Raw genomic sequence first — 14,258 nt, 5'->3', positions numbered from 1 at the left:
CCCAGGCAACTCCGACCCAGGATGGACGTAGGCTAGAATCTTCCTGGTAAGCGCACCTTGGGGTGCTTACACACATTATTAGAAATGGGCTAAATTAATATGTGAGAATTAGCCTAGAAGAGGCTAGATAGAAATGGGCCAAGCAGTCTTTAAATGAATACAGTTTGTGTGTTGTTATTTTTGGCATAAGCTTGCAGGCGGTTGGGGTGCTGGGGACGCAGCCCCGCCGCTCTTATTTCAACAGAAACCCATCTGCCTGCTTCTGCTTCCCAAGTTCTAGGATTAAAGGTATGTGCTTCCATGCCTGCTTTCTTATACCACCCAGGAGCACCTCCCCAAGGAGAATACTGCCCACAGTGGGGTGGACTCTCCCACACCAGTAATTAATTAAGAAAATGTCCATAGCCTTGCCTACGGGCCGACCTGATAAAGGCAATGAATTCCTCAATCAAGGTTCCCTCTTTCTGGGTCACTCCAGCTCGAGTCAAGCCCACAAAACCTAACCAGCTCACCAGAAGCCACCTGCCCAGAAAACAATTTCCCCTCTAACAACTTCATGTTTGGATTTTGGTTTATATATGGCTGGCTTGGCTGGCAATCTGGTCTGACCATTTGGTGATTCCTGTAAGTAGAAATGGTTTTACCAAGATCTACTCTGAGCACAGGGAGATGAGACAGAGAATCTAGTCTCTAGCCTTTTCTGTCTGTCATACAGAACACTGTAAACTAGAAACATGTACTTTTACTGAACTGAGTTATTTTTGTTTTCTTTCTTTCTTTTTTTCTTTTGTTGACAGGATTTCTCTGTAGCTTTGGAGCCTGTCCTCAAACTCACTCTGTGGACCAGGCTGGCCTGGCACTCACAGAGTGCTGGGACTAAATGTGTGCACAACCACCGCCCGGCTATTTTTTTTTTTTCCTAAATCAAATAGCTTTCAAAACAAGTAATACATTTTCCTCTGCTATGCATGCACATCCAGTATGGAACATGCAGGCAACCCAGGATCCAGGGACTTCTGGTTGCCCAGAGACTGCCAAGTCAGCAACTACTGGAGTCTGCTGCACACAGAGCCTTGGAAGTCAGGGACATCCCACTGCAGTGCTAACCTCAGGGCTGAGCTGAGGTGTGCGTCACAGAACACTTATGAGCTGGCCAAAGGCGTTCACTATGCGAAACTAACGTGAGCCTGAGCCGCACTGCAGAGGAGGAAACAGGCACAGCAGAACTCCTGAGGGAGAACAACGGAAAGGACTGGGAAAGGGGGAAGATGACGGGAAACCCATTTGGTCTTCAAGGATCAGCACAGGTCAGGGTGCGGGGAGCTAAAGTCAGGAACTGTGTTAATCTCCAGAGAGTCCAAGAATTCAGGAAAGATGGTATCAGCTAGAAGGGCAGAAGCAAACATGCAGAGAGAACACCAGGCTCCTCCTCTGTAGCAGCCTGCAGGGATGTGGGGACGGCTGTAGTGATTTATAGGATGTTCCTACAAATCACAGGTCAGACCTCCTACACTTGGCACCAGCTGCGGGCAACATACACTTCTCTGGTTCTATAGGCCTCAAATGAGCCTTCGAGCCAAATGCAGCTCTTAAGTTTGATATTAATCTTCCAGTAAATGGCAAGCTTTCAGCCCTGGAGCTCGCTCTTTGCTTTGAAGGAGCAGGAAAAAAAAGCATGTGCCAAGCAAAGACAAATGGTGCTGAGGAATACGACTTGGTACGAGAGTGGCAGGGCAGACAGGGGTGCAGGAAGGAGAGCGGAGGACAAGCTGCAGCTCAGTGCTCGGCCTAGCAAGACCTCTGTGCACACTGGTCTCACATGTACAGGCACCTGAGCTTTGGACCCAGTTCACAGCTGCCTGTCAAATCTCAGCTACCAAGCTGAGATCGGGGCCTTGTGATACAGGCCTGCGAGTCAAGACAGCAGCTTCTCATTGTTCAGTTACCATCAGCCCCTCTTGCTCTTGCACTCAGAAGTCCCCATGACTTTGAACAAAAAAAGCAATCCCCATTGTCAGCTGGGGTGAAGCTTTGGGGGGGTGATGCTTGGGCAACATGATGTGCAAGGCCCTGGTGTGATGCCCAGTGCAGGAAAGGACAGGAAGGGAGCAAGCTACCACAAAACAGAACCAAAGAACTGCATGTGAGTAGGGAAGGGGGCTCCTCAATTCTAAAACAGCCCCCCCACACCAGGCAACAAAATACGACACAGAGGCCAAACCAAGCAGCACACATTGTAATCCTAGATACAAAGAAGGCAGGAGGACCAAGAGCTTGAGGCTGCCTAGGCTACAAAGCTCAAATTCTGTGCCAGCCTGCACAACACTGTGAAATCCCATCTCAAAAAGAAAAGAGAAGAAATACAGTGGAAATGACTGCTATGTAGCCCAGGCTATCCTCCTGCCTCTGATCCTAAACTCTAGAGTCACAGGTGTGCCCACTGTCCCTGTCCGCTGTGGGGGATTTCTTTTTCTCCAGTGTTAGGTACTGAACCCATTGCCTGTGAAAGCTAGCTTTAGATGATATAGGATTAATGCTATAAAATCAGATATAATTTATCACCACTCATGGTAGAACACACATGTTATCTCATAACCTAAAGGCAGCAAAGCCAAGATCAGGAGAGCTCTAGGTCATCCTTGACTACATAGCAGATTCCTGGTCAACCCAGGCTTTACCAGACCCAGTCATGAAAAATAAGTGAAACTAAAAAGGAAAAAAAAAATATTTGTCAACATAACAGAATAGACAATGTTTCCAAATATTAATGGCAACTATGATTCTACAGGGGCAGAATACATTTTTCTTTCCTCATACTTTGCACAACACTGAGAATAAGAACATGGATAAAGGGCCGGTGCTGGTGGTGCACACCTTTAATCGCAGAGGCAGGCAGATCTCTGTGAGTTCAAGACCAGCCTGGTCTACAAAACAAGTTCCAGGACAGTCAGGGCTACACAGAGAAACCCTGTCTCAAACAAACAAACAAACAAACAAAGAAGATGGATACATTATTTGTGAAATTAAAACATTTGTGCCATTTCTGCAAAAGGCCACTTCCCAATGTATAAGCATCAAAGGGGATGTGTTTAACAGCCCCGCCCCTCTTCCGAGATGGTAATGATAGCAGCGTCTGGGCCACACTTACTTCTTTCTTCTCCCTCACATCCCACATCTAAACTTATACACGTCTGTCTTCCAATCCACAACTGCCTTCTCTATAGCACACGGCACTCGGGCTCTTGTCCTGTCCCACTCACTGCAACACCAGGAAGCACTCCTTAGAGGAGGAAGACAAGCCCCAACATGCAGGTGGGAACAAGCTGAGTTACTCTCCTCACCACGCAGTGTTACCCAAAGGCCTGGGAAGGTAGAACCAATGGACAGAGTTTCTTATGGTCCACCCACACCTCCACAGGTGGACATCGATTCCAAGCCAGAGTTGCTTCTTTCTCAAATTGTCCCAGGACCCATCGAAGTCCCATTGCTGAAAATGACAGCCCAGCCCTGCCTTCCCTCGTGGGGACTGCCAGTCTGTTCTAGCTGCTTCCAGCTTAAACTCTTTGTTGTAACCAAAACCTTTCCAAAGGTCAGCCTTGGCTCTGCCACTTTGCTGCTCGAGGTGTGCCAGGCTCCCTGTGCCTCTCGCGCACACACTTACAGACCCTTCCTAGTCTGGGGCTTGTTCTGCCCCATGAGTCTCTCTCCTGAGCGCTCCACAGGCATCTTCTGCTGCTGAACTCTACTCCCACGCAGTAGCTCCATCCAGTCCACAGAATCAACCTCCAGACTCCCTGAAGTCACTCTGGGTAGTTCTCTGAATTTCCCTCAGGCACCTAGCCCACACTGGGGGAAAGGTCTCTCTTCCTGAGCACTCTCAGAGTCTTGCTCCTATAGCTCATGGCCAGACCTGAAACCCCCTTTCTTCCTGTTTTAACTCTGAGAATGGAGCCATGCTGACAGACTGTGTACTGTGATGCTGCCAGCATCCAGCATGGTGCCTGACATGCTGATGCAGCCAATGACTACCCATTAGACGACGGAAACATAGGAGGCTGTGAGGCTGGGGGAGAGGAGCAGATGACAAGGCAGGAAGAGCAGCAGCTTCCTGCTTGAATAGCCTCACCTTACTATCACTCAGAACAAACACTACGAACTGCTGCGGCATCAGTTTCCCAAGACAGCTGCTCAGCAGCAAGCGGACTGGAAAAAAATACCCACACACAGCCGAGCTACTCCAAGGGAGACTTCCCATGACTGGCGGCTCTCAAGTCCTCCCATCGGCAAGACCCGCCCACTTCTCCCCCACATCCCAGACTAGCTAATTTCAGCTCTACACGAAGACTGCCTTCCTAAAGACATATTCCAGCTCTCTCCTTCTATAGACTAAAAGGTAAAATATGGAAACTCCTGGTACAGAAGAACAATGTTTTCAGGATGACAATATAATAACAGATTTTAAACTTATATGTCATCACTGATAATCCTGACCATCTAAGATGGCCTCTCTCATGGGCAACTTATTTGTAAAAGCAAGGTAACAAGAAGAGAACTAGACTCTTAGTTTTGATTTAGACCTCCAATTAGTCAACAGATGAATCAATGTTCTAGATTCTGAAACACTTCACAGCCAAACAAACAACAAAGCTGAGACTACTAGTTTTTTCCAGCCTGTGCTAAGGCAGCACAAAACAATCCACACTACAGCATGCTGAGACATTTACTCATCTACAGTGAGTCTGCAGTACAGCACAGCCACACAGAGCCCAAAGGCTGTCAACACAACCAGTTCACACACAAACTCTGTGCCTGCTCCTGCTGGCTCTTACCGGAATGTAGTAGATGCCCATCTTGGGGGACTCATTGGCAGTAAGAAGCATTCCTAAAAACAAACACAATGAGAAAGTTAAACACATGCAGGAAGTGCCCTTTTCTACGTGTTTTACATTTTGAAAGGTTTGTATTGCCAGTACTTGCAAGCTGCCTTTCAGGGCAAGGGACCTCAGTGGTGGGACAGCCAACTTCCTATTTGTGAACTCCCTGTCTGTGAATTTCATGAGCAAAGGCCATGAGCAGGCTCCAGAGAAGCACTCAGCTCTACACAAGATCCAGAGCATTTCCAGCTTCATGCATAAGATGCCCAGAGAATAATAATGGAGAGAAAGACTCCCTTCCTAGAGTCAGGACTCAAGGAAGCAAAAGATCTCAGTATCAGAATTTCTGCATTAAATTTCACAGCCAACTACAGATCAAAATGACTAAGGGAGCATTGTGTAGAACTACTCCCAAAAGACATGTCAAGGCGGGAGAGATGCCTCAGTGGCTAAAAGCACTTGTTGCTCTTGCAGAGAGCCAGCTCAGTTCCCAGCACCCACACAGTGGTTCTATCTGTAACTGCAGTTCCAGAGGATCTGATGCCCTTTTCTGACCACTCTAGGCACCAAGCACACATGTGGTATACATACATACATTCAGGCAAAACACAGAAAATATTTTCTCAAGACCCATATGTCAGAGTGTTATAATTGTCCCAGGGAATTTTTTAAAAAATGAACCACTAGAGAAGTTAATTTAGTCTCCATGGCATCCCCATTGTGAGAAAGCAAAATCAGGCTGGAGGGCAGCCCTGTTATTCCCTATAACCCCAAGAAATCAGAGAGCCAACATTTGTAGGTATTTGGCTACTTCACGTCAGGTATGAAATGTTTCAGTTCCCAGCAAGTACCCTCAGGTTTTCTGCAGCACCTCCAAGGTGACAAGATGTACTTCAGCCACACCTCTCGTGTCTACACATGAATTCAGACAGCATCTACCCAAACCTCTACAAGATAATAATGTATGTTTCTGGATAAGCTCACATATGATCTCAGTGAGCATGGTACTCTTTTAAATAAACATCACCAGCCCATGTAAAGTGGAACATGAAAACTCCACTCAAAACAGACAAAATGAAAAGACTTCTTACATTATCAAATAAACCATTAAATAGTCTATATACTATCAAGAAAATGAAAATCCTGGCATATACATGTAGCTACTGACTCGCCTTCCTCAGCCCACTTTCTGTTTCTAACACAATGTCAAACTAGACGGCAGCAGTGACTCCAAGTGCAGAAGGAGGACCTCTTCAAACAGGACACAGGACTAATGTGGCCACTTTGGCTAAGGAGCAGTAACAGTTCTTCTGAGGATACTGGAATTAGGGACAATGTTTCTACTTAGGTTCTCAAAATGCTGCTGTTTATCATTCCCAAAAGAAATGAAACTGTTCAGAGGGAGAAAAGACAACAGCATCTGCAGTCTAAGACACTCTCAGAGATCTGATACAGTGTGCGTGTGCACACCCCCACCCCGAGCACACGCACAAGTCAGAACTCATCTGGATGTAGTTCAGGGAAAAGGATCACCAAGGTCCAAGACACAAATCTAGAGACAGAGCTCTACAGCAGTGCTATTCAAGGTAAGTTCCCTGGGCCATCTGCAACCTGCCACCAGGCTGGAGATAAAAGTACAGAAAATGAAAGGAACCTAAAAGCCTGGAGGCAGCTTAACACAGCAGTGTGGAAAAAGGACAAAACAAAACCGCTGGGTAGTGTTATCCCCGTGTGTGACCATTTTGCTAGTAATTATTTGTATTGTACTGTACAAAAGTACCAATCTGCAAGGGGTCCGAAGGTTAAAAGCACAGAAAAAAGGAAGGGCAGGCAGGCAGCCTGACTAGCCAGCTGGTCAACCACATTTGAAAAGCTCTGCACTGAAACACATAGCTTTAGTCCCACTCTGAATGGTTCAGGGCAGACAATCTGGGAAGAAGAGCAGCAGGAACACATCTGCCCCATCAGCTTCTCACTGACACAGGGAGCAGTAAGTTCACTGTGAGATTACACGTGCAAACGCCCCATGGCTGTTTGCCATGTCATGTTCTGTTGGAGGAAGCTGAAGGAGATGCAGAACAACCTGGCATTTTCCACAATCCAGGAGGTTTCCTGCAGCTTTGTATGGCAGGTGAGAAAGCTGAGGGGCGTGATGGGCATAGCAAAGCCTGAGGCAGGTCTTTCTCAAGTCCAAAGCCCACTATCTCTTTCTACCAATGGCTCTGCACCTCTAATCATGCGTTTACAGGCGGGGGTGGGTCTCAGACACGTATCATCTTTACATGCTTTCTTCGTCAGCAAGCTATACACACTGGGTCCCAGAGTTGTGCTGTCTGACAGTGCCCTGACCTGTGCAGAAGGGCTGGTCAATGCATGGGTGCTGTGCAAAGGGCTGCCTAAGTAGCCAGATACGGGCCAGAAAATGAGCCAGGGAGGCGAAGTCATTTCTCAATATTCCAAGCTGCCTTGCACAGAATAGAAAAACATTACTAAACAAGTGCCATGGTTAGGCTCTAATCACTCCAAAAGTGAGTATGTGAACATACTAAAAGGGGTTTAGCTTGTCTAAACTATGAGTAGGTACCTAGTGATGATGACCATAGCTCAGAGGGGAAGGGAAGAGCAAGTATGGTAAAGCCAGTGCAGAACAGTCTCTGAGCACAGTGAGGAGCCCATGCCAGTGAGCCGAGGCCAGCACACGACTGTACCGTGGTCTTGTGAAACAATTACTGGCCTGGTTGTTGTATACCTAACTGCCTCTTGTAAGTCATCTGACAGAAAAAGCCATTCTTCATCCAAACCACACATGGCAAAGGAGATTCCCAAACACACCGAACCAACGCTATCACCCCATATGGATAACCTGCTGGAATGAGGGCTGATGCGCAGAACTTGCTTTGGTTTTTCGGAAGACAGGATTCTCTGTAGCCATGCTATCCTAGAACTATGTCTGGAGGCCAACTTTACTTCCACTTCTTCAATCATCAACCTGCATTTACCTATGAACATTCTCTCAGCACACCTGCCTACCTGGAGATTACACAGGCTATTATACATAGACGGCTCGGGTGCTGACTTGTGGTCAGTGCAGGGCCTGCTGCATCAGTTACGCTATGGTGCACAGGAGGCTCGGGTACTGACTTGGGTCAGTGCAGGACCTGTTGCATCAGTTACGCTATGGTGCACATGAGGCTCGAGTACTGACTTGGGTCAGTGCAGGACCTGCTGCATCAGTTACGCTATGGTGCACAGGAGGCTCGGGGTGCTGGCCTGTACAAACAGACACTATGCTTCTCATGTCACTGCTTAGTACTTAGACGTCCTAGCCCACCTTCAACTGTGTGGGCCATCTGGAGACAGACGGAGCCCAGGTTCTCAGGTCACTCCTGGGCTGCCACCACCTGCAGCCCACTGTCCGTTCACTTCAGCCTTCCCACAACCCTCCCTGTTACTCCTCTGACGTTGTCTTCTCAGTCACCTCAACAACAGAGCCGCTTTAATCCCACTCAATGACTGCCCTCCACACATGCCCTGCAAGCCTCCTCTGCCCACCTTCGGCGGCTCTGCCTCATGACTCCTTCTAACACACTGGCACGGGATCATCTCCATGTGCATGATGAGGCACTTCAGGCTTTGTTGTCTGTCTCGTCAGCAGAATTGTGTGTGCCTGTCCTTAGGGGACACAGCTTGAGATGGGGAGGGTTCTCATTCTCTCAGATCCCCATCAGGATCTGCCCTGAATATGTTGCTGAATTTTGAACAGTACATGATGCAGTATATCTCAAAAACTCTATAACCATCTGTACTACCTCGTGACAGCAGCCTCCTCTATATCCCTAACCTCAATTTCCACATGCTATTACTAATCCCATAAAGAATACACCAAAATAGCACTTCACCTGCCGCCTGCATGCAGTCTGTTGCTAGTTTCTACTAATAGCCAGGCGGGCTGAGCACTGAGTCATGAGAGTATCCTTTCCTGAGTCACCCACACCGCTTCCTGCTCTTCCTTCTTCCAAGTGCCTGAAAAACGTAGGCACTGTTCTGACCAGGCCAAATGTTATTTTATGAAGTAAATGCAGTTTGAAACTCCAGCACAGGAACGTGAGCGCCTACCTGAGTTGGGATAGAGGCAAACGTCATTAAGGTCATGTTCTGGCTCCAGTGAAGTAAATATTTTCCCCTAAAACAGTAAGCAAATCTGGATTACTAAGATCATCAAAGACAGCTTTTTAGCAATGGCACATAAAGAAAATAAAATGGAGACCACAATCCTCCTAGTGCTACACAAAAGCAATAACCTAATTGAAAGAATTTATACTTTAATTTAGTCAGCCAGGCACTGGTGGCGCACGCCTTTAATCCCAGCGCTGGTAGGCAGAGGCAGGCGGATCTCTGTGAATTCAAGGTCAGCCTGGTCTAGTTCCTGGACAGCTAGGGCTGTTACACAGAGAAACCCTGCTCAACCCCCCCCCCCCCCCCCCCCCCCCCCCCGCGCCCAAATCTTACTTGTCTTATCAACATATCAAATACTCTCATCTTAGAAATGAAACTGTGGTGGAAAGTTGATCTGTTCAAACAAAACAGAAGACTCCCAGTATTGGAGATGCGGGTGCACAGCAGAAGACAGAGTTGAAACTGAACTGTGCAGCAGCACCACCAAAGCCCAAAAGGCAATGAAAAAGCACAGGGAGCCCTGTGAATACAAAGTATCAGTCACTACTCTGTGAAGGCTGACACATCCTACTTTAAAGGTGGGGAGCAGTCTGCTATACTATTAAAAATTGATAGAAGAAAAAGGCCCAGAAAGAGGTAGGCGTGGAGAAACAATATATTAAAGTTTTATACATGTGTCTGCATGTATATCTGTGTTTCTGTCATGTTCAGATGCCCCCTTGGAGCAAGAATTACAGTTGTTTGTGAGCTGCCTGACTAGGGTTGTGGACAGAACTCAGGGCTTTGGAAGAGTGGAAAGTACTCAACTGCTGAGCTCTCTCCAGCCCTTGGTGTTTTTTTTTTTAGTATATATACTAATTCTATAGGCTTAAAAGTGTTCATTTAAAAACACTCCTGAGATGGCACTGGGCAGGAGGCCCATGCCCTCCGCATTCACTGCTTAGAGCAGCTACTGGGTCCTACGGGCACCTGCTGTGCTTGGGCTACAGGCAGCTCAGTCACAGTCCCGGCACCTGTCACTCTGGCTTTTGTAGGCATTACTTTACTTTTTTTTATTGTTTGTTTGGTTTTTGTTTTTTAAATTTGCATTTTGTAGCTAGAGAAATGGCTCAGTCGTTAAAAGCACCAGCTGCTTTTCCGGAGGACCCAGGTTCAATTCCCAGCACCTACAAGTCAGCTCCCAGCTGTTTATGACTTGAGTCCCAGAGGCTCCAGCGGCCTCTTCTGGACTTCCCAGAAGTCCCACATTCAGGCCAACACACATAAAATGAAACTAAGTTCTCAAGATCTTATTTTAAGTTTTGCATTTTTGTCTCCAGAAATGTGGTGACCTTACTTTCTGTATTCTTCTGACTCTGTCTTGGTGTTCACAGCTATTCTTGAGATAATCCATTCCTGTGACTGTAACTTAAGAGAGGAGAACCAGCTTATGGCATTTCTGAATTATTGGAAATATTACCCTGACACTTGCAGGGGCATTGACTATGTTTTCTGCTTTGTAGACTTTGAGTTTGGAGGGTTCGAGGGCCCTTGGGGGACTTGGTATATCTTAGACAAATTTTTCTGACAGTCATAACTAATGAAAAACTTTAACTGGGTGGGGTGTGTTCGCATATAATCTCAACACTTAAGAGGCTGACTGAGTCCGGAGGACCTAGAGTTTGAGGTTGAGTTGGAGTATGCAGTGAGACCCTGGACCTAATAATAATAATAATAATAATAACAACAACAACAACAATAATATTTAAACTCTTGCTGGTTACATATAATTGTATAAGTGCATATATTTTTATTTAGATATATTCTCACTATGTAGATAAGGCTTGCCTGGGACTCACTGTGTAGCTCAGGCCAGCCTCAAACTCACTGTCCTACCTCCACTTTCCGAATGCAGAGATTATAGTTGGGAGCCTCCACAGCTGCCTCTTTTGTCTGAAAACTCCCAAGATACTGTAAAGAAGGCATTCCCTTGACCTGGCTCCCATCCCGCCTAAGCTAGTGACCCATTCAGTTTATTTTTTTGTTTGTTTGTTTGTTTGTTTTTTGGTTTTTCAAGACAGGGTTTCTCTGTGGTTTTGGAGCCTGTCCTGGAACTAGCTCTGTAGACCAGGCTGGCCTCGGAACTCACAGAGATCCGCCTGCCTCTGCCTCCGAAGTGCTGGGATTAAAGGCGTGCGCCACCACCGCCTGGCCCCTTTCAGTTTGGATATGTCTTTCCAGACCCCTTACTGCTGCATTTCTGTGCCCCAGGGTCCTGTGACCCTTGGATCCCTGTGCCCCATATGTGTCGGCTGCGCCACACCATCAAGTTCTGTTCTCTTCCTCCCTTCCCGCTTCAGTGCGATACAGCTGGGCGAGCACTTGGCGAACCATGAAATCACCATCCTGCCTGGGCTTCAGCTCCACCTACTTCTGCCCTGGCAGTACCACATGCTGCTGTCGGTCTTCTGGTTATGACTTATGTCTGCAAGAGCTGGCAGAACTTGTCAGCACCCCCACTCTAAGACATCACATCGTAATTATGGCAGTCCATTTTTTTTTTTTTTTGGCATTTTGTTTCTTAAGACGAAACACTTCCTCTTGACTAATAGATTACACAGCTCTGCATGACCTGCTTTCCTTGTCTATCCTTCTCGTCTTTCTCCATGCCTACCTCTTTCTAGGCCTTTTTTCTTCTATCAATTTTTAATAGTATAGCAGACTGCTCCCCACCTTTAAAGTAGGATGTTGTCCTCTGGCTGGCATATGCACACAGCAGCACGAATGCACTTAAATAAATGAAAAGCACACCAGCAAGGGCTGGCTAATCAGGATGTTCCTTAACTGGGGACAAGCTCATGCCAGCTATAATCAAACACAGTGTGCCCTGCCCTACAGTGACGGACCTGCTGGTTCCCAGATGGCCACTCAGCACCCCTTTCTCAAGGACTCACACAAGCCTCCAAACACAAAGGAAACAAAAGAAGCACTGGGAAGAGGCAAGGAAAACAGAGGACAATTTCAACAAAAAGTACATACGGAGTTCTTGTTCCACATCTTGACAATTCTGGAGTCTGCAGACAAGACCAAATCTAACGAATCCTGGAAATGAACTGACTTAATGGGCAGTCCATACTGGTGATCCTTGACCAGCAATGGCTTGTCCGAGCGGAGATCATACAGCAATACCTAAAAGAGAAAACAGTTATTTTAGTCAAAGGAGCAATGTCCAAAGCAACACATTTAAAACTAAGAACCCTGGGAGCTGGGGAGGTGGCTCAGCTAAGAGAGCGCTGGCCTAACAAGCACGAAGCCTGCAGTTCATTCCCCAGCATGGCAAAAACCAGGCATGGTGGCACGTGCCGGCAACCTCAGCACCTAGGGCAGGGAGAGAGAGGAAAGAGAATCAGGGACTCAAGGCCATTCTTCATATGGAGTTTGAAGCCAACCTGGGCTGCAGGAGACAGTCTCAAAAATAAATAAATAAATAAAACTTGAAATAATGACTGTCATGTATTTCATAACCTATGAACACAACAAACACATTCACTCAAAGCCTAACAGGAAAGTCAGCCTGTAGAATACATTTTTATGACTTCAATCCCAGTAGTTTTTAGGCACACTGATGTAATAATTTCGGATCTACACTAAGTGCATCACTTGTTAATTAGCAAATCTGTATCATGGCCTACGCCACAGCAGGTGCTGCTGCCACAAGTGACGTGACAGAGAATGGAGCCAGTGCATTCCTCAGTAAGAAAGGACCTGGCAGGTCCAAGACAGGAGAATCTTCTGACTTCCATCGTTAGAGGCAGGGGAGCCCAGAAAGCTAAGTTTCACAATCTGAGGTGACAGGTCTCCCATCGCCCTGGAAGAGAGGCAGTAAATCTATTGGAGTTTCTCTCTATCTCTTTGTGGTCAGACAACTTACAAGGGTTCATTACGAAGGAAAGGCGTAAAACAGACTGGAAAGACAAAGTCAAGTTCTGTGGACACTGTAGGATGATGTTTAAGTACTATGTGGGGAAAAGATACCTTGAGTCTGCAGGGTGTTGCATGCCTTTAATATCAGCATGGGGGAGGCAGAGGCAGGTGAATCTCTGTGAGTTCAAGGCTAGCCTGGTCTACAAAGCAGGTTCCAGGACAATCAGGGCTGTTACACAGACAAACAGCTTGGAAAAAAATCACACACACACACACACACACACACACACACACACACACACACCTGAGGACTACTCCACTTCAACTCCAGTTCCAAAGAACCTAGACCAATCCCCAGGTACTAGAAGGCTCTGGCATTCTGGAACACTCTCTCCACTCTGGCCAAAGAGAACAACCTCACTTCTTGTCCCAAGTATGTGTCTCCTAATACATATCCAAAATACTACCTTACATATGAAATTTCCACCTTGAACATATTTACCTGTCCTGTGGAGGTTCCAACTGCCATGGTCAAGGCGCCATTAAACTTCAAAGCAGAGATGGTGGGCAAGCTGTTTATCCTGAAAGGCAAATATTTGTTCTCTGTGACTATGTGACCAAACCTTTTACTAAATAACAGGCTCATCATTTATCTTCACCTCAAATATGACAAGCATTTGGGGGGGTATGCCTTTAATTCCAGCAGAGACAGGTGGATCTCTGTGAGTTTGAGGCCAGCCTGGTCTACAGTCTGCTGTGACTGGTTTATAAGGATGCTGGGATCTGAACTAAGTCATATCTTGTACAGCAAACAAGTACTTCATTGAACGACCCAAACCCGCAGCCCCCAAACATTCCATATTTACTCAGGGAAACAACTTATCTTGGGGCATGGGTATGCTTACTTCTCATGTAAAAACAACTTTCACTGAGGCAAGCGATGACTTAGTGGTTTAGAACATGCACTGCTCTTACAGAGGACCTAAGTATGTTGCGGGAGGTCCTTCTGCCCCTCCAACCAATAGCTGCTGTGATACCAGCCCATTGGGGCGTGGTCTCTCTCCCTTTAAAAAAGCGGCTATTTCCTCTGCTCGCTCTCTTCACTTCCTGCTAGACTCCCTTCCTGGTTGTACAGATGGCTGTTGTTTGGGACTGTGATCTGTAAGTTTTCCCCTTTAAATAAATAACACCCTATTAATCATAACTCCAAACTGGTGTGGCCTTGTTCGTGACTTACGCCTTCATCTGGCGCCCGAACATTTGGCTTTTAGGACCTCTCCTTCCCCCGCTCGAGTTCGGCTTGGC

At 46.8% G+C, this 14,258-nt stretch overlaps 1 protein-coding gene across 2 annotated transcripts in view; it reads right to left on the bottom strand.

Annotated features, from left to right (window-relative positions):
- Nol10 (nucleolar protein 10) overlaps positions 1-14,258 on the bottom strand; it is a 94,579-nt gene that overhangs the window by 53,496 nt on the left and 26,825 nt on the right. For both annotated transcript variants that reach the window (XM_050141960.1, XM_050141962.1), the window contains 4 exons: positions 13,456-13,534; positions 12,069-12,218; positions 8,991-9,057; positions 4,830-4,882 (listed from right to left, as the gene is read on the bottom strand). In XM_050141960.1, coding sequence (XP_049997917.1) covers positions 4,830-4,882; positions 8,991-9,057; positions 12,069-12,218; positions 13,456-13,534 — 349 coding nt within the window. The remainder of the gene's footprint in view (positions 1-4,829; positions 4,883-8,990; positions 9,058-12,068; positions 12,219-13,455; positions 13,535-14,258) is intronic.

This window comes from Alexandromys fortis, unplaced genomic scaffold (genome assembly GCF_014885135.2).
Source record: "Alexandromys fortis isolate MF-2015 unplaced genomic scaffold, M_Fortis_MF-2015_v1.1 scaffold_30, whole genome shotgun sequence".
NCBI lineage: Eukaryota > Metazoa > Chordata > Mammalia > Rodentia > Cricetidae > Alexandromys > Alexandromys fortis.
Note: the sequence above shows the minus strand (reverse complement) of the source record. Positions and strands in the feature narration are given on the sequence as shown.